The following is a 19,377-nucleotide window of genomic DNA, read 5'->3' as shown; positions in this document are numbered from 1 at the left end:
ATCAGTGTGTAAAGTACCAACATCAATACTCGACGACCCCAATTGACAGCAGCACAGTCAATAATGCAGTTCTCCAAAATTTTCCCCTCAGTCCTGTTGATGATCATGCTCCAAGGCCAAGGTAGCGAAGGCGCAGGAACACTCAGTCCAAAAGCTGCAAAAGTATGTGCAAACGGTCTTCAGATGTTATGCCTCACAATCAGAACAAGTGGTAGATCAACTAGGATACTTGCATGTAAGCCTATGTTGTTCTTGTAATATAAGAAGCCATATAGGGCCAACCTCCTTGCTTGGAACTACCTAGTACCCACCCAAAGTACTCTTGTTTTGCTATGTTGGCTAATCATTTCAGTTTTCTTATCACAGTAAGTTTTGGGTATTATACCAATCCAACCCAGACTAAGTTTGACTGCAGTAAAAGTGCAGCTGCATCACCTCCAACCGACAAGCTGGTGGCCACGTGCTGCGATGCTTCAGTGAGCTTAGGAGTATGTATTTTTTGGGTTTTAATTTAGAATTCCTGCCTTGAAGTTTTGATCCTATCCTTGCTCTTGTTATGGCCAACCTAAATAAATCAACCACAGTTTTCACCACGTACGCCTGCTACTCCTGGCCCCGGCGGATTGGTACGTTTTTTTTTTTTTTGCCTTGAATGACTGTTCCCAGTCTCTGTAATCTGATTAGCTAAGCTCCATTTTCTACACAGGATCCAGAAATGTTCTCAGAAATCCCGCTTGGTTACCTTCAGGGGAAATGCGCCTCGGCGTCCCCTGCCTAGAGAAACTTTGGCTGGCAAACTGGTGGCATTTTCAAATTTTATTGTTTGCCATATCCCAGTTTGCTCCTTGTGTATACCGTCTTTCTCATTTTGTAATCATTATTTTCCAAACCTGTCATGAAATTGCACCAATTTGAGACACATCATGCTTCTCCATATCAAGCTAATGCGCTTTTGCGGGGCGCTATGTGTTACATGCGCCGCATCGGCCGGCGGCCCGGCGCTCTATGTCGATCCAGACCCCGGATGACGGGTCCCGAAACCCTACCGAACAATCCATTCGACCGGCTGCCCCTCAGCTCAACATGGTAGCCGTACACTCGATCAGACCAAGGGTCGAACTAGTCAGCGACGGGACACAAGCGCAGTAGTTTTTCAGTATGTAGGATTCTTTTTTTTTGGGTGGGGGGGGGAGGGTCAAAAACCCTCGGATCGCGAGGATGTTCGAGGAATCTGTAAAGCGATGGGGTGGATGAAACCGATGGTGGCAGTGTAATACACATGCGATCTGGGATGATCTGCGTGTCTGGAAATGGGAAACAAGTTCATCCTCGATTTCACGCACCCTGGACGCCTCCTTCGCCACCTCCATCCCTGACTTCAATCCACACCACTTGCAATCGTCCTTCCTTACCATCCATTCTGAACAGGTATCGCCATGTCGGACGTCGTAGTATGTGGCAGTTTCCATGAGATGCGTCGGACAGGTATAGCGACCTCTGACCCTTCCTGCATTGACTTCCTGGCATAGATTCGAGAAATAGTCAAGGGGACGATCCTCACCTTCTCCAAACCATTCGTAGGACTTTTTTTTTGTCTCTCACGGATCACAAGCCTGACAGTCTCAAGTGCTGAACATGTTCTCCTGCTTGGTGTTAACGGCTTGCAGAAAAGGTTGGGGATCACGCCGATCGGGGGCCGTTCGACTGCGATCAAGCTGTCCGATTCGTCTGTGTGGCTGTTGGCTTCGACGCCGCTGACGGACGAGACGCGCGAGAAAATCGACCAACTCGGCCAAGTCAAGTCAGTTCTCTCCGCGTCGTCGATATCCGTCAAGCAGACAGACCCTCAAAAAACATTGGTTTGATGCCATTCAACCCATAGGTACATTGCCGTCGCCGACATGGAGCATACCGGCTTTACGACGCAGTACACCGACGCCTATCCGGATGCAAAAGTGTACGGCCCGGAAGGCGCGGCGAAGAAGCTGGGGATCAACGTGCACGAATGGACTGCGGACAAGGACCACAATCCGATGGAGTACGACAGCCAGGTGCTCAAGGACGAGATCAAAGCCGAATACTTCGACGGCTTCATCAATAAAGTACACACAATTGCTCGCACTTTTTTCTTTTTCTTTTGGCTGATCTGGAGACTGCACATGCGAGCGTTGATCGGTTGTGTTCCTATGTAGGATATTGCGTTTCTGCACGTGCCGAGCAAGACGCTGATCGAAGCGGATCTGCTCTTCAATCTGCCGGCAACCGAGCAGGTCACTCACTCCCGTCTTTCGATCCCCATGCCCCCTTCTCATCTGTGCTGACGCGGGGCGAGCTGAACTACACAGTACTCGAAATCGAAGGAGTCTGCGACCAACTTCACAAACTGGTTCGCCACCTTGAAGCCGGACTCCACTTTGCACCAACGCTTCGTGTACAACCTCGCCGCGGTCAACAAGAAGTAAGCTCACACACACACACACAAAGAGCACATCGTGAGGTTTTTTTGGAAGCCTGGGGAATGTTTATGTGTTTGGTGTGGCCCATGATGACCAGATCGATGGCACAGTCGGCGTACAAAGTCGATCAATGGGACTTTGATCGGATCATTCCATGGTTAGCGCACTCTGTCGATGTCGTTTTTTGTTTCTTCATGCATTGACGGTTACGTCCCCTTTTTTTTATTTTGTATGATCAAGCCACGGAGATGTGATTGAGACTGGGGGCAAGGCCGCATGGAGGGCAGCTTACTCATTGTATTTCGGTTAGCACAGCTCGATCCGTTCCTTTCATGCCGATCTGCCCTGCTCTTCCTCATCATGACCCACTAACCGTCGTGTTTTTCTTCCCCGCAGACGATATCAAGAATGGAAAGTTCCCTGGACTTGGAGGATCAACTTCCAAGGAACAGTAAGCCAGCTCGACTGCCCTTCTCAAAAAAGCAGTTTGCAGTCGGCAGTGCTTTTGGCGGGCGATGACGTCAGCTCTGCTCTACTTTGCTTATCTAACCGTCTTTGTACTTTTGCACTACTCCCTATGTGGGTTTGTACATACTCCACACCATCCGTCAACGGGCGGATGTTATGGATGGATGCAACTAGCTCAGCCAGAAATGATGTATTTATCTAATCAGCCCAAGGACAGTTCTTTCGGGGCCGTTGGCAGTTGCCCCAATCTCTGGTGAAGCCAGATCTGTCAGCAGCTGTTCTGTGCAGTGATTTTCGACGCGGTTGATTTGCCTCTGGGCCAGTGCCTCCTAATCACCGTTGAGGCGGGTGAGGGTGTTTTTCTGTTCTGCAGAGGACCAGTGTTTGGGAGGAGTGATCTCTGGAAGCTTCTTGCTGTGTGTGGTGTTCTTGGGAGAGTGGGCAGGACACACCTCTTTTTAAGATCATCATCCTCCGTGGCCGGTCGCCACCCTCGGCTTCCTCGGTCCTCCGACTGCCGAGACAACTTCCGAGACACAACAACTGCGGGTAACACTCGGGCTTGACGATAATATTAAAAACGAACAAATGCAAGCAAACACAGCCCAAACCCATCTCACAGACTAACCCACGCCCACCCACACCCACCCGCATCCCCAACCTCAACCATCCAGCCGACACCACTCCCATGAATCGACCGCGCCATGCCGGAAACCCCAACAAACCGAGCGGCGAGAAGGCCCAGGTGAGCAGCCCGCCTTCCTCCCCTCCAAGCCATCCCAAGTGATCCTCATCCCCGCTCCCCCAGCTCGTCCTAGCCTACCAAGAACTCGGCAACGAGCTCCACTCAACCCAACTCAAGGTCATCGGCAACTACACTCTCGGCAGGGTCATCGGAGAAGGTCAGCCAGCCACCACCATCCCTGCCCCTCTCACCCACTCACTCACTCATCCCATCACCACAGGAAGCTTCGGTACCGTCAGGCTGGGTATCCATCGCCTCACCGGCTCCCGAGTCGCCATCAAACACATCCCCAAGTCCTCCTCCCCCCCGCTCCTCACCCGCGAAATCCACCACCACCGTCGCCTCCATCATCCCAACGTCGTCCAGCTCTACGAGGTCATCGCCACCGAACACTCCATCTGGCTCATCACCGAGCTCTGCTCCGGCGGCGAGCTCTTCGACTATCTCGTCGAAAAAACCCGCTTCTCCGAGTTCGAGGCCCGCCGTCTCTTCGGCCAGATCTGTCTCGGGCTCGGCTATGTCCACGGCAAGGGCGTCGTCCATCGTGACCTCAAGCTCGAAAACGTCCTCCTAGACGAACGCTGCAACCCCAAACTCGCCGACTTCGGATTCGGTCGCGAATTCGAACCGCGCAAGCTGCTCGACACCTTCTGCGGCACAACCGGCTATGCGGCTCCCGAGATGCTTGCCGGTAAGAAATATCTTGGCGAAGGTCCGTCCTTTTCTTCCCTCTTTTTTTTAGTCTCGCTCAACAATCAGCAGTACTAACCACCTCTGATCAATCCAGAGGTCGACATCTGGTCTCTCGGTATCATCCTCCATGCGCTCCTCACCGGCAGTCTCCCCTTCGATGATGATGACGAAGAGCAGATGAAAGCAATGATCATGGTCGGCAATTTTGAAATCCCAAACTTCCTCAGCAACGGTATGTCGTCTGTCGTCATCAGCATAGGCTTCGCCTGCGTATCACTGACTTTTTTTTCTTTTTTTCTCCAGAGGCTGTTAACCTGATTCAATCGATCTTACAACTGGATCCCAAAGCCCGGCCATCGATCGAAAAGATTCTTTCACATCCCTGGTTTACCACTCCTCCTTTGCAGCATTCGTTTGGTGAACCCGAGCCGCTTTCCAGGCCGTCGCCCATCATCGAGGAAGCTCAGCAGTTGCCCAAATCCCCGTCTACTTCGATGGGAACATTTCCTTCTTCGGCTGATCAACCCCATCGGACCCCTTCCAGAGGCTCTCCGCCCATTTCATCCAACCATCCCAACCAATCCTGCCATTCGATCCTCGACTCGGATGCATCTGGCCACAGCAGCAAAGAAAGCGATTTGAGCGTCTCCTCAGCCCGGAGTAGTACAAGTTCGCCCGTCACATCTGAGGATCTGCCAGCCCAGATGCCTGCAATTCCTGACTTGGGTCTCTCATCTTCCCACCGCCCAGCAGGTCATCCATCAAAGTCCACTCCCGCCTCAAATCATAAGCCCTCGCCACTCCTTCATCACTCTAACAGCTCTCACTCAACCATCAGGAATTCACAGCATTCAATTCCACACAACAATCATCTTCAGCACCTGCCCACACACGCCGAGGACGAAAATGATACAGCACTGAGTCTTTCGAATTTCTCACCGAGCTCTGACCAGGACCCTGGCGCCTCACCTCAGTCATCAAATGTTTCTCCTTCGAATCTTATGACCGGTTCATCAAAACCCCGACCCCTGTCCATTCTGTCCTGCGTGCCCTCCTCATTGTCCCACCCCCAAATTCGCACACCCTCTCGGACAAAGCGGCGATCGATTGGCAGCACCCTATCGGAGCGGATAGGCCCCTTTGAGGATGGCGCTTCATCCGATTTCGCTACGCCTACCACCAATCAAGCCCGACTTTCCACCTCATCCCTCTTAACCGTTGTGATTGACTACGTCGGCGCACTGAAAGCTACTACTCAAGCACCTCTGTTAAGCCCAGAGGATCTGACGTTTATGAAATCCTTGAGCGATCTGGGCTTTGACACCGGTCAAATTGTTCATTCGGTTCAATCTTTTGCCTGCGATTCGTCGGGTGCATTATGGTGGCTGATGAAAAGGAAGAAGGAGAAGCAAAGTATCAATCGGGAGGATACAGAGCGAGATTCTAATTGTGCTGCGACCAAAGATCCATTCAACACACATGGCCCCGTAGAGATTCAATCCCCGGACTCAGCGCTCACAGATGATCGCTCGGCCAATTCAGTCGTAGTAACAGCCCCTATTCCGTCTTTCTCTCACGCTAGCGTTCCGATCATCGCCCCACCCGAAGATCTTTCTCCGACCCTCGCAAAATCTATCCCAGCGCCTCCCAATCATTCCAAGAAGCCGGTTACCCCTACTAAAACAAATTTACCGATCACGAGCTCCCCACGGGTGGAACCCGTGCTCAATTTAGCTAAGGTTGAAAAGGAAGCGGGCATGGAAAACCCTATCATCGGTGCACATCGGTCGTACCTCAATCTGAAGGCGAACTTCGGCTCTTCTTCTAAGAACAATCCACTGACTGCTACTCCGTCCAATCTAAATGATGATGCCTGCTCTAGCACCTCCTCAGCAAAATTCGACACGCTCTCCAGTTCTGACAAAGAAACTCCATTTATCACTGTCGACTTGGCAGCACCGGCCAAGAAATCGACTGCAGATCTGAGAAAACGAAGTCAGTCAGTCAGCATGCTCCAACGTGCAACTCATGCATTGGGCACTAAAAAATCAGCCGACGATAGACATAAGAGTCGCAGTCGAGAGGGGAGCTCGACGAATGATGGAGACGAAAAGCATGGACACGAGAAGATCTCGAAGAAGGATCTCAAAGCTCGCGAGAAGGAGAGCAGGATGGACGAACATTCAAAGCCATCCGGCAGCTTACCACTGTCTGGTTTATTTTCTCGCAAGACCCTTCTCATTCCCTCCCTTCCCCCCCTTCCCGCCAGCCTGATGCTTCACCAGGCCTCGGGGGGATCGGAGAAATCCGCCGACAAAAGCAAGCCCAAAGAACTAGACGTCCCGCTCGAAAGCTGTCCTTCAGTGTCCAGCCGGCCTTCAAGTCCATTACGAACAATCGAGTCGCCCCTGAAGCCAAAAGATGATGGTGATCCTGCTTTAAATGCTCTGGCTGCCAATGAACAATCCATCAGCACTACGCCCTCACTATCCGGCTCATCTTCATCATTCAATGCGGTGTCCCAAAACCTCCTTGTGGACCATCCAGATTCCTTCTCTACTCCCAAGCCCAATTCACCCTCTCGAAAATCACATCCCACGGCACCAAACTCCAGAGCTGATGAGCGTAAAAGCGTGAAAGAAACCAGTCCTGCCACCAGCTCATTGGCCGACCCCAGCAGTAGCCATGTGCCTAGCCCCTCCGAAAGCGAAACCGTCAAAGCTGCTCGCTCCAAAGGACCCAAAGGCAATTTGTTCTCCAACTTCAGATTTTGGTTTAATGAAGATCGCCGCAAGCGGAAACAGAACATGGCCATCCTCGCAAACTACGGCCACGCGGTCAAATCACCTACCCGGATGGGCAGCCAAACCACCAGTCCCAATGGAGGCGTTGGAGGTTCGGTGGCCTCATCAAGTCATGTATCCGATTTCCCAAGTCGAAAGGTGGCCGGAGACTTGCAGGCTCTCAGATCTGTCAGTGGCTCTGTTGTGGTTCATCGCCGGCCCAGCAAGGGGTCGCGTCGGTCCTCCATGCAATCAACTCGCCAGCTATCACTCGAGCTTCATAACGCTTCCAAAGCCACATCCAAACGCCGCAGTGGCTCTAGTCGGGCGTCATTCGGATCGGTGACAGATGCTCGGACGCCAGGTAGCGAGCCTGGCTCCCACGCGTCGCTCTCCCAACATACGATCAACCATAGCCGAGGCTCAATGGAAGGCCCGAATCGGAGTAGACGCGCTGAAGCTCATGGCCGCCATGGTTCGATCAGTTCCGCGGGCTCACGCCGGTCGGCCGCCGCTCTGCAGCTCCTGACTCCTCACTCAGTTTCAGCCATGCATCCAGCGTACTCTCGCCGGACTCCATCTGCGGGGACGACTGTCAGACGAGTGACCGCGCCGGCCAGCACCGCTGCCGGCTCCACTCGTCACCGCCAGCACAAGGCCTCATCGTTGACATCGTCTGTCCGGACCTCGTTGTCTTCGGATGACGGAGCTCAGCTGATCAATCGGGGCTCATCCGGCGGTGCAGACGAGCATCGCTTACACTCCCCTAACAACGTGTATGACGTCGAGGAGACCATCGAAGAGGAAGACGATGGTGGGGAGGAAAACCCAGGCAAGGAGGTTGCGAACGCTGCGGATTTCGAGTCGGGATTGAAGACCGATGCCGCCAGACAGAGTGCATTCCAGAAGCTCTCAGGTGATGTGAGTGACAAACATGCAGCGCGACACGGTCCTCCGGAGGGAGGAGCTCCGGCGCCACATCAAAGCGGCAGCGGCGGCGGGGGATCGCGGACGATCTTCATGGCGCACAAGCCCCACTCGGTGTTCGGGACGCCGACGCAGGCCTTCTTCGCGCGCGCGAACCAGTCGCCGGTGTCGACGAAGTTCAACCCGGTCTACGGGACGGGCAACAGCTCGGTGCTAGCCTACGTGAACCTGATGAACTCGATCGCCGACGGCCCCACCTCCTCGTCCTCCTCCTCCCGTAGGAACGCGGGCCCGCCCAAGCTGCGTGACGTGTTTGCGAGCAAAGCCAAGGACCAGGACGGCGAGTGGGTCGACCTGGACGACGAGGACGACGCCGGGGCGCGCTACGAGGGCGGGATCGGCCAGGGCGTCAAGGCGCGCAACGGCCCCGCTTCCGCCCCTGCGACTGCTGGCCCTCTCGTCCGGCCTGGCCCGGGCTTGGACGGCAAGCCTGGCCCCTGCTTCGGCGCCTCGACGCCGAACAGCGCCGCCATCCACCAGCCGGCCCCCTCCTCCTCGTCGTCGACGGGACCGACAGCCGGGACCGCGTTGCTGGCGGCCCCTAAGGGCGGCTCGCCCGCCCCCGCCGGACTCATCGGCAATTGGAGAGGCGGCAATCCCAGGGTGACTCCTACTTTCAAGGCCATCGCAATCGAGGAGGAGGAGGAGGAAGAGGAAGACGAGTGACTGGCTCGTCACTTGCTCCTCCGCGCCCGTCCTCCGTCCCTTTCACTCTCCTTTCGGCCCGCTTTTCTGCCTCGTTTAGTCCTCTTTTCTTCCGAAGATTGGATACCCATAGCGTCTTCAATCCCGCTCTCCACAAGCGGCTTTTTTCTCTCCTTCGATCACCTCCGTGTCATACCAGCATCTCTGTGTGTATCCTTACCCTTCCTCTCTTCGCATTGTCCTTCTTCTCTCGCTTCGGTCCGTCGTCTCTCGCCCAAAAAAGATTGCATATACTAGCATGGATGTATATACCGGCGGACACGCGATGTCTGTGTGTGCAGCTCCCACGGTCCTCGCTCGTACGTCTACTTTCCTTTCTTTCGCGATCGTGCGGGTTCTACTTGGAGCTGAAACTGATCAATGTCTCATGGTTGGTTGGTTTGGGACGGCTAGGTTCCTGCCGTTCTTCGCCGCTCGTTGGTCTCCCTTTACCTGGTTCCTGGCCGAGCCCCCGTCGCGCTTTCTCGTTTCCGTTCCTTTTTTTATCTTTGTATAACGGCTATTTATTTATTTGCTTCGCCTTTCGCTTTACGTCTCCTCTCTCTCTCTCTATACACACACTCGGAGTCTCTCCTTAGCTATCTATCTATCTGCTTTTGTTGGCTGTCTTATTTATCTCTTTACCTTGTCATAGAGTATGTTCTTCTTTGCCTTTCCCTTCCACTACATGTGATCTTTTTTGTTTCCTCTCTTATTCTGTCTTTCTCCCTCTCTCTCTGTTGTCGTTCATTTAACTAGAGAACACATCCAAAAAAAACAGCAGCATATTTTTTCTACTGATTATTACTACCACATCACAATATCACACAGCACCTTGCACCTTCTGGAACACGAGTCTGAGGCACTTTGCATCCGGAGCCGAGACGGGCTCCTGTGCGGTCGAGACATCATTTCTCTTCGTGTTATCCCGCCATGAGCGTTGCACACCAATAGAAGGCAGGCATATATCAGTCTACAAGGTGTAAGTTGACTAATGCGTGACTCAAAAGTAATGAGGAACACTCCAAAGTAGAACAAAACACACAAAAGAGAAGAGAGGGGACGAAAGGTAAAAACGGGAGCACAAGGATTTCACTCATGAGAGGAAGTTGGCTCCAAGCTTCCTGAGGAGCGTGACTAAGAGAAGGACGTTTGTGGATGCTTGAGGAGGAGGTACGGTCGGTCGGGGTCTAATTTGCTCTTTCTTTACTTTCTTTGCGCGCGTTTGATCCAGGTTGGTCGACGAGGTCAGCAGTTGGAGAGATCCACGGTCGTCTTTGTGCCTAGGCAAGGGATTGAGGGTGCGCTGGTCGTTTGGCTTGGGAATGAGATACAGGTGCGAGTTGAGGATGAGTTGGCAAAATGAGTGACTGTGAAGGGTGAAATCATTCGAAATCGGATGAAGCTTGGGTGTGGAGCTCCGAGTGCGTCGGTGAGGATTCCGAGTCGGTGCTAGGACTTGGCGGGGTTCCAACGTGAAAGTACAGATCGTTGGGATCCCGGATATCGTGTTCCGAGCGATGACCCGACGAAGCTTCCGAGCGGGCCGGACTCCCGTGCCGCACGCAATCCGCATTCACGTGACCCCCAGGGCATGGGCGCCAATCCCAGGCCGACGGTCGGTTGCATCCATTGCATTCTGCCCGCCAAATGTCGCGTTCACGAAGACATAAGTCGCCTGTGAGGTGCCCATGCACACACCAAACGGGATCCGGACATCGGGCTGAGACTACCACGTGCGTAAATGTCGTTGGAACCCCACAGTGTTGACAGTATATCCCGTCGTCGAGCTCCCCAACCGCCGCAGAATACGCGGCTAACAACAAGATAGCGATGAAATTATAAAGTCCTGATGCCATGACCAAAAGAAAACTATTCCCAGCGCTCGGTTGGAGGTAGACAGCTGGCCGGGTTGGATAAATTCGTCTATGTGGTAAGGAAAGGTGCAATCAGGACAGGCTGCTTTTTACCCGCAATCACTACAACCACCCAGAGGCAGCTGAGACGCGAGAAGAAAGACAGCGTAGAACCAAAACGGGTACAACTCTGTACAAATTCAATCAACCGGCCGGCACAGAGCATCAGCGCCAAACAAAAGAAACAGCCTGGAGGAACTGATTTCAAGACTTGAAACTATCCATGACAAGACTAAAACATATGGCGAACCTGAATGTAGCCTAAACAAAGATCACCAATTTAATTTGGTTGTGGATTTGCAACAACAGCAAAAAAAAAGTGCAACAAAAAAAAAAGCAACCGACATGCCGAGTAGCCTCCCCGGGAAGCGGGTGCTTTAACTGCTGGAACGGACCAGTCATCGAGGCTCAATGACCGGAACAACTTGGCCATCGAGGGGACTTGTGTGTTACCCCTCCCCGTGGCCGGTTGTACCGCTCGGCGCTCATCTACATGTGTGTCAGCATGTGTCGGCGATCACGCTCGATGGCCGGGTAGCTGGTCCGTACCGGTCATCAAGGCTGAAGAACTCTTGATGCCGGGTGTGTAGAATCTACTTTCTCGTACATCCGGCCATCGAAAGGAGTGCGAAATGTCCTTTCAATGGCCGGCGCTTGTACAGGTCATCGAGAGCAACACACTACTCGATAGCCGGCCATCAAGAGGGGGTACACACTCCCATCGATGGCCCGTCTATTCCGGTCATTGAGGGGAGTGTGAACCTTGTCTTGATCATTGTCAGGTACACACTCCCTTCGCGACCTGCCATCCGGCCTTCAAGAACAACTCACCAACCAAGCCGTCGATGGCTGACCCCGACCGGTCATTGTGAAGGGATCAAACTACTCCCCTCAATGGACATTTTGTTCCGGCCATTCTGGTCCGTTTCAGTATGACCAATACCCGCGCCGGCGATTGGTATTGGTCATACTGGATGAGATCCGCCCGCGGCTGGGTGGGAGGATACGTACTTGACCATTTTTTTTGTGTGTACATAACCATGGTGATTCTACCAAAGCAGAATTGCTTAGGCTAGATTCATCTCCCCAAACATATGGCCGGGATGACATGACACAGGTCGGTGGGACGGGTTGGGAAGGGCTTTCTCCTTCATGTTAAACTGCGGTGAACGCGCTACGATGCAGCGCAGCACGGTCTCGTCCCGCTGCGCGGCCCTTGTTTGCAGTTTTGTAGCGTTAGCGCGCCGGTATACCTTCCAGAATCTAGGCGGAGCTTTCTTGCGCTTTTATATAGCCCTAGCGACAGCAGAAGCCGCCTTTCCCTATTTGACTGTACCCTCTAGCGGGGATTGGCTGCGCTATGCACCCGCGCGTCTTTTAGAGAAGCGCAGCGCTCTCACTGTAGACTAAGAGTCAGACTCGAGGACCAACAGAGAGCTTCAACAACCGGCCGTGTGAGAAACAAGGGCAACTCGGGGTAGCTGCAATGAGTCTGAACAGATTTCGAAGGTCTGAAGAGGCATTCAGAGGAGGTCTCCAGACATTGTTGCCGGGCTATAGAAAGTCGGAGCCGGGACGGGCTCCTTCCTGTGGCACATCCGGTTGAGTCGACCCGGGGGCGGTCTCGTGAGTCGCTGAATGCCGCTGCACTCCTCATGACAAGACCAGGCTAGACCCGACGTTAGTGCCCCGCACGTAGTTCGGAATTCCATGTCATGTGAGGGCTAGGATAATGTAACAGGATCCACTCCGGCCTAGCCGGACGGGAGGAGGAGGGCAGCCCGAGGCCGCCCTTGCGGATTTCTTGCCAAACTTGAGGCTTAGTAACATCTGATGAGGATTTGCCTGAGCCTGAGTGAAGGTGCCCTTGGGATTCCACTAGAACTAATCTGGATGCCAAGCACGTTCTACAAGTATTTCAGGAATGGCTGGAGGGACCGTCCTGTTGACAATCCCTCCATGAACCAACCTGGAGTGTGTGTACGAAGGGTAAGACGCGCGAGATGGATGATGGAGGCTTAGTTTGTATATGCAAGAAAAGTGGGTGGGCACGCATATATCATCGGTCTACAAGGTGTGAAGTGACTAACGCTTAATTGAAGAGTATGAGGCACCGTTCGGATTAGAGCCACACAGACGAGAGGGAAGGAAGGGAATAAAGGAGGGGATGAGAAAGAGACGGAGCTGGTTGGGCAGCAAGGGTAATTGACCACGGCAACGACCAATTTTGATAGAAAATGAGAGCCAATGGGTTTGATTCTTGAGAGGAAGTTGGATAAGAGCTTCGTGAGGAGCGTGACTGTGTATGTGAAAGAGGGTGACGTTTGTGGAGGAGGAGGTGCGGTAGATCGGGGGGTGCAGCTGGATCTTTCTTGAATTTGTTTGCGCGTGTGATCCGGGTTGGTCGATGAAACTGGTGTTGAGGTCAGCAGATGAGTATCCCGTGCGTCATTGGTAAATGAGTGAGGATATGCGGAATTATTCAGAATCGGAATCGGATGGAGCTCGGGAGTAGGCAAAACTGTATGCTCTGTCGGCTTCAGAGGCGGCAGGACTGGCCGGCGGGGTTCCATCAGATTCGGCGTCACTCGGTGGATGGTAGAGATCGCCTTGCCAAGGACAAGGCAAGTCGTCGTGATTGTATTCGCATGGACCCGTAAAGCCTTCCGACGTCCAAAGGCAGGAACATGCATGGAAGTGATGATTGCGCGAACCCGGACAGTCTTTAGAGACTCCATGTTCACAACGACCGGATTCCGCACATACGACTGAGGCGGTCTTCGGTTGCGTGACTAGACTACAGTTAGGACATCGGCCAGGTGTCATGGTCGCTGATGCAAGCGTCAACAAATATGCGGCCAAGAACATAGCGAGCAGGTAAAGTTTCAACGCCATTACGAAAAGTAAAATCTGTTGGCAGCGTTTGGTTTAAAGGAAGGTAAAGGTAGGTGGGCCGATATTGTTGGAGAGATCTGTTTCTTTGTCACGCAGGTGGGCGAGGGATCATACACATACGTTCCATGACTAGGCGAACATATACAAGGCGGCTCCCTGAGGACAACCTGAGACGGAGCAAGAAACAAACCGCATGGCCGATGGGTACAAATCTGTACAAGTACAATCAACCGGCCGGCACAGAGCAGCAGACAATATAGGCCCCAAACGAAAGAAGCGGGCGGTGAGATCCATTTTGAGACACGTCTTATCTCGCTCCACTCCCTTTGCAGGAGAGGACTATTTGGAAACATATTTTTATGTCAGGGACGGACGTCACACAACCCGCTCGCTCTGGTGGGACGGGGTAGGGAAGACTTTATTTTGCATCGGATGTCTCTGAAGGACCAACAAAAACCTGCCATAACCAGCCTTGTGAGAAACGAGGGCAACTCGGGGCGAAGAATGCAGCGAGACGTTACCGATTCCGAAGGTCTATAGTGGTTTAACATTAAGCGGACCGAAAGGCACATCACAAAAAAATGGCAGCATCTCCCCCAACTGTACAACAAAACTACAGGTACAAAATGTCCTGAACCACTTGGCTCTTTAAGCAATTGGCGCCGAGCAAGAGCCAAGCGGTGACCTCCACTACTCCACAAGCGGTGTCCTTTTATACCTTTCCCCCCAACCCCAACTGACCACGACTTCTGCCTCTCTTTATTCCTTTTCCGAACCCATTATGTCTTGGCCACAATTGTGCGCATTTCCTTTCGCATATCGTATTGCATTGCTTACAAGAACGCAAAGCTTATTGCGTGCTCCAAATCCGGGAAACTGAGACTGTTTCCCGGGATGGTATGCTAATCTTCACTACTACAGCTTTTCCAAATAACAAACCCAGCCCTACATATTGCCGGAATATCACCAATTCCGGGATACTGAGACCGTGTCCCGGGATAAGATGTCTTCCCGGGCCCTGCCTATTTCCCGGAAAAGGACGCTTGCCAATTCCGGGAGACTGAGACCAACGGTGGGCCGCTACGCTAAACTATCCGTAGCGTGTGCTATCCGCTAGTTTAGCGTTGCGTAGTTCCTGACACATTGCCGTTAGTTGTAGCGCCCGCTACGGGACGCTACGCTACGCTAACGGGCGCTAACAGCGCTATCAGCTTTTTTAGCGGTTGAATAGCACTGCTAGCGCTGATAGCGGCGATAGAGGCCCTGTAGTTTCAAGGGGTGCCTGTTAGCGGTAGCGGGCAATCACTGCCCGCTAACGGAAAACCCTGTCATTTGTAGTTTAGATCCGCTACGCTGCGCTGAACTACGGACTAAATGTAGCGTAGCGGCCCACCGTTGCTGAGACCGTGTCCCGGAATACGGGTGCCAATAATTGTACCAAGAGTGTGTTCGTCAATTCCGGGATACTGAACTGTGTCGGGGCATACTATGTTTCCCCGGGCCTTGCCAACTTCTCGGAATAGGAAGTTTGCCATTTCTGGGAAACTGATACCGTGTCCTGTGGAAGGTGTATGTACTCCCCAACAGGACCTCCGTCTGCAACACCTTCTTATTGGCTATTGGATCCCCTCTATAAAGTTTTGCTCCAGCGGCCAAGCCAAAACTAATGGACGACGAGCTGGGGACAACTGTGAAGACAGCGGTATCGCTGTGAGCAACGCGAACAGAGAGATGAAACAGCGAGGTGGAGGCACACCTGTGAAGACAGCGGTATTGCTGTGAGCAACGCGAACAGAGAGACAAAACAGCAAGGTGGAGGCACACCTGCGAGGAGTCGAGTGAAGATGATGTGAGTTTACGAGTAGAAAACAATAGAAGATGAATGATGTGAAAACATAATACAAACCTGTGAAGACAGCGGTATCGCTGTGAGCAACGCGAACAGAGAGACGAAACAGCAAGGTGGAGGCACACCTGGTGAGGATGAGAAACAATGTGAGATGAGAGAAAAGACCTAAGGCATACCTGCGAGGAGTCGAGTGAAGATGATGTGAGTTTACGAGTAGAAAACAATAGAAGATGAATAAGGTACAACGTATGAAAATTAGTTGAACTAAATACATCAAGATAGGTTTCTACCGTATCATCACTAGGTCTGCTCCGCAGCAGAGTGCTTCGGCAGTGGCGCCGCTATCTGCCTCAATACCCCCCCTCTCTCATTGCCGGTGAATGTTGAGATCGGCAATCACTTGAAGATGTTTCTGCCTTCCTAGTGCCTTCATGCAAACATCAGCCTTCATTTTCTGTTTCAAAATGTAATTGATGTGCATGAGACCTGTATCATGTACTTCGCGCAGCCAATGGTAGATTATGTCTATGTGTTTTGATTGCTGTTGAAAGATTGGATTGGTTGCCAACACAATTGCGCTTTGATTGTTGACAAAAATTTCAAACTTGCGGTCGAATTTGATTGATAAGCGGGTGAAAAGATATTTGAGCCAAACCAATTCTTGAACTCCTTCAAAAAGCGCCCGGTACTCCGCTTCTGTAGTTGGCGTTGACACCGTTTGCTGCTTCTTTGATTGCCAAGAGAGTAGATTTCCCCCAAGAAGTGTTACATAGCCCAAGTATGACCAACGATCGTTGGTGCAATTTGCAAAATCAGTGTCGGTGTACACAGAGATGTTGTTGAGGTTCCCTGTACCGTCCAGAAGAATACCGTGAGATTTTGTTCCTTCCAGATACCGTAGAAGATGTTGGACGGCCTTCCAGTGAGTAATTCCCAGCTTTTCAAGATGTTGAGATAGTTGCAACACAGCAAAAGCAATGTCAGGTTGTGTCAATACTGCGAGGTAATTCAGGAGACCCAGTGCTTCGCGATAGTTGACCTTGAGCTGAAGGAATGCTTGATGTTCTTTGTCAGAACATTTCACAAGTCTTGTGTTTTGAACCATGGGAGTTGAAGTTGTCCAACATCCGGAGGAGCCGTAGTTGTCCAGAATAGATTGGGTATACACCTGTTGATTCAAAAGAAGACGCTTCTTTGACGGTCTTGAGATTTTGATGCCTAGAATGTGTTTTGCTTTGCCAAGATCCTCCATGCTGAACTTCGCCGAGATGAGACTTTTGAATCAATTGACATTGTGGCTAATGATGATCATGTCATCCACGTACACATGAACAAAACAATCCCAGCCTTCAACCCGCGAGGTGAAGAGGCAAGGATCCACCGGACATGGAAGGAAGTTAATGGAAACAAAGAATTTCTTGAGCTCTGCGTACCATACTCTGGGCGCTTGTTTGAGCCAGTATATTGCCTTGTGAAGCTTCAGACAATAGCCTTTAGGAACATCCAGACCCAGTGGTGGACGGTGTGGTGATTTATATAGGTGAGCGCGGTCATGCGGGGATAGCGCAGGCGGGAATGCACAAAGCCACTCAGGCCGAGTGCATTCCGGTGACATAAGCACTGAGGATGAGGTCAGGAAAGCACGCTAAGAAAGCTTACGGAAAGTCACGCGCGGACTGGAATGCACGGATTGCGGATTGCGGATCACGGATTTTGGATTGGGTATTCGGATTGGAGCGGAAAAGACAGGGCTGGACTGCGGCGGGGCTACACATGTGGACTGGTAGCAGTGGCGCGTCAGCGGGTGAGCCACAACAGCCAAAGCGTGTTCCACCAGCGGGTGGAACCGGGGTGGAGGCGGTGGCAAGAGACCAACTGACGGGGGCTAGACAGAGGACAGTGGGAGGTCAAGCGTCGGAGAGGAGCGGAGTCTGGAAAAGTGACGAGAGGTATAGCAGGCGGAGCTGGAGGACTAGTGCAGGAAAGTGTCAGACGTGCGGGATCGGGTGGGAACGGCAATGTGCGTGGAGAGAAGGAGGGGGGGGCAAGGGATTTATCCTATTATTGGAGGAATGACTCATCATTGTAATTACAACTACGGATGTGCTAGAGTTATTAGGAGATTATCTGGGATCTTATCTTTACTTTGAGAGTTACTTGCGGATTTTGTGCTTACGAAGTGCGGAGCTTTATTCACTTGCGGATTATTACGCTATAGATCAGGCTCAGTAGAGGAGCGCTGAAGGCTAGCGGAAAGCAGCAGTGCGGAGCCAAGTTACCAACAATCACACAGCCCGGACACTAATATTCTTGAAGGAGGCGGTCAGCGGACATTTCCACCAACTAACCAGCTTTCATTCTCACAACGGAGATAGACTGACTTGTTGAGCTTGCCATTGAGGAAGACGTTCTTTGCGTCCATTTGGTGGATCACGTAACCACGAGAAAGACCTACTATCAGCGCTGCCCTGAGACTAGTTGATTGGCCGGTTGGAGCATAGGTGAATCCATAACCTTCTTTTTGTTGGGACCCCTGGGTGCAAAGCCGCGCTTTGAACTTGACAACAACCCCTTCAGAGTTCTTCTTCTTTCTGAAGACCCAAACCGTTCCCAACAAGGATTCATCGCCAGGAAGAATTTTGATGGACCAGACCTTCAAGTCTTTCATGGCTGCAAGTTCCGATTCAACTGCTCGAGTCCAAGAAGACGCGTTGGAGGATAACATTGCTTCTTGGTGAGTTCTAGGAATATCAGATGCAGATAGCGCCATTGCTAGGTTAGCCCTCCTCTTGGTATGTAGGATATGGGAGGGGTCAATGTCTGAGCTGATGTTCTTCGGCAAAATGTTTGACATAAGCAGGATTTTGTAGCCTGGTCAAGGTGGAGCGAGTGCTGGTGATCGATCAGACAATGCTTGAGGAGGTTCGACCCGTTGAGAGTTGCTGGCTTGATCAATGGAATTTTGATTGTTGAAGAAAGAATCGGCATCAATCAACGAAGAGTCAGGATTGAGCTTGTCTTCAGCCAATCTCCAGTCAAGAACGTCTTGCATTGAGTCCAATGACGGAGAAGAAGGTTCAGGATGATCGTCAATGATTTTGTCAAATTTGATGGGTGTGAGTGGATTGAATTGAAAGGATGGGTCAGCTGGGGAGAATGTAGAGACTCCTGGGAATTCTGTCATGTTGAAGGTAACATCGTGAAAGCGCTCCACTTTCCCCCCTGGAAGGAGGACACGCCAGTTATGCGTCCCCAGCTGATACCCGACAAGAAGACCCTTTTTTGACGTATCTCCAAACTTCCTGTTGCAAAGTTGTTTTGGAATATTAACATAAGCTTGACACCCAAAGGGTTTGAGACGAGTAACATTGAAGGGTGAGCCAAACCATTTGTTGTGGGGAGTGTCCCACTTCAGTTTGCGCATAGGTGTGATGTTCTCTAGAAGGACCGCCGTTGAGACCGCTTTGGCCCAGTACTCAGAGGGAAGCTTTGCTTGTTTGGGCATGCACCTGGCTTTTTCAGATGTGGATCTATTTCCTTGCTCAGCCACTGAGTTCTGCTGAGGGGTATATGGAGCGGTAACTTGCACTGTGATTCCTTTCTCTTTGAGGAAGTCCAGGAATTCATTCGAATTGAATTCGCCACCTCCGTCGAAGATGACGGTTTTAATGTTGGTAGAATGATGATTGGTTACTTCATGATAGTATTGTAGAAAGAAAGAGAACACTTCGGAATTCTTAGACAGTAGATACACATGACAATATTGGGTGAAGTAGTCTGTGATTTTAAAGTAGTATTCTTTTCCTCCGAAGGATCTGGGATTGATCCGACCGCTGAGGTCCATGTAGACGTACTCTAGCAGTCGAGTTGCTTCTGGGAGGGAGCCAGGGAAAGGGAGCCT

At 51.8% G+C, this 19,377-nt stretch overlaps 5 protein-coding genes across 5 annotated transcripts; 3 read left to right on the top strand and 2 right to left on the bottom strand.

The window, feature by feature from the left end:
* Positions 1 to 1,436: 1,436 nt before the first annotated feature.
* Positions 1,437 to 2,911, top strand: PtA15_6A158 (uncharacterized protein; the record flags this gene model as incomplete). Its single annotated transcript, XM_053169833.1, has 9 exons — positions 1,437 to 1,451; positions 1,530 to 1,577; positions 1,668 to 1,801; positions 1,883 to 2,102; positions 2,193 to 2,270; positions 2,346 to 2,458; positions 2,554 to 2,613; positions 2,697 to 2,761; positions 2,853 to 2,911. The coding sequence occupies 9 exons, from the start codon at positions 1,437 to 1,439 to the stop codon at positions 2,909 to 2,911; spliced, it is 792 nt and encodes a 263-aa protein (XP_053021085.1).
* A 701-nt stretch (positions 2,912 to 3,612) lies between these two features.
* Positions 3,613 to 8,798, top strand: PtA15_6A157 (uncharacterized protein; the record flags this gene model as incomplete). The annotated part of the gene is made up of 5 exons (XM_053169832.1): positions 3,613 to 3,669; positions 3,733 to 3,826; positions 3,890 to 4,381; positions 4,457 to 4,594; positions 4,666 to 8,798. 5 exons carry the CDS (start codon positions 3,613 to 3,615, stop codon positions 8,796 to 8,798), a joined length of 4,914 nt encoding a protein of 1,637 aa, XP_053021084.1.
* A 304-nt stretch (positions 8,799 to 9,102) lies between these two features.
* PtA15_6A156 (uncharacterized protein) lies at positions 9,103 to 9,333 on the top strand (the record flags this gene model as incomplete). The annotated part of the gene is made up of 1 exon (XM_053169831.1): positions 9,103 to 9,333. One exon carries the CDS (start codon positions 9,103 to 9,105, stop codon positions 9,331 to 9,333), a length of 231 nt encoding a protein of 76 aa, XP_053021083.1.
* A 579-nt stretch (positions 9,334 to 9,912) lies between these two features.
* On the bottom strand, positions 9,913 to 10,392 carry PtA15_6A155 (uncharacterized protein; the record flags this gene model as incomplete). Its single annotated transcript, XM_053169830.1, has 1 exon — positions 9,913 to 10,392. The coding sequence occupies one exon, from the start codon at positions 10,390 to 10,392 to the stop codon at positions 9,913 to 9,915; it is 480 nt and encodes a 159-aa protein (XP_053021082.1).
* A 2,818-nt stretch (positions 10,393 to 13,210) lies between these two features.
* On the bottom strand, positions 13,211 to 13,627 carry PtA15_6A154 (uncharacterized protein; the record flags this gene model as incomplete). Its single annotated transcript, XM_053169829.1, has 1 exon — positions 13,211 to 13,627. The coding sequence occupies one exon, from the start codon at positions 13,625 to 13,627 to the stop codon at positions 13,211 to 13,213; it is 417 nt and encodes a 138-aa protein (XP_053021081.1).
* Between the last annotated feature and the right edge of the window lie 5,750 nt (positions 13,628 to 19,377).

The sequence above is a fragment of the Puccinia triticina genome, chromosome 6A, assembly GCF_026914185.1.
Source record: "Puccinia triticina chromosome 6A, complete sequence".
In the NCBI taxonomy this organism is placed as follows: Eukaryota; Fungi; Basidiomycota; class Pucciniomycetes; order Pucciniales; family Pucciniaceae; genus Puccinia; species Puccinia triticina.
This window is presented reverse-complemented; position numbering and strand designations above follow the sequence as displayed.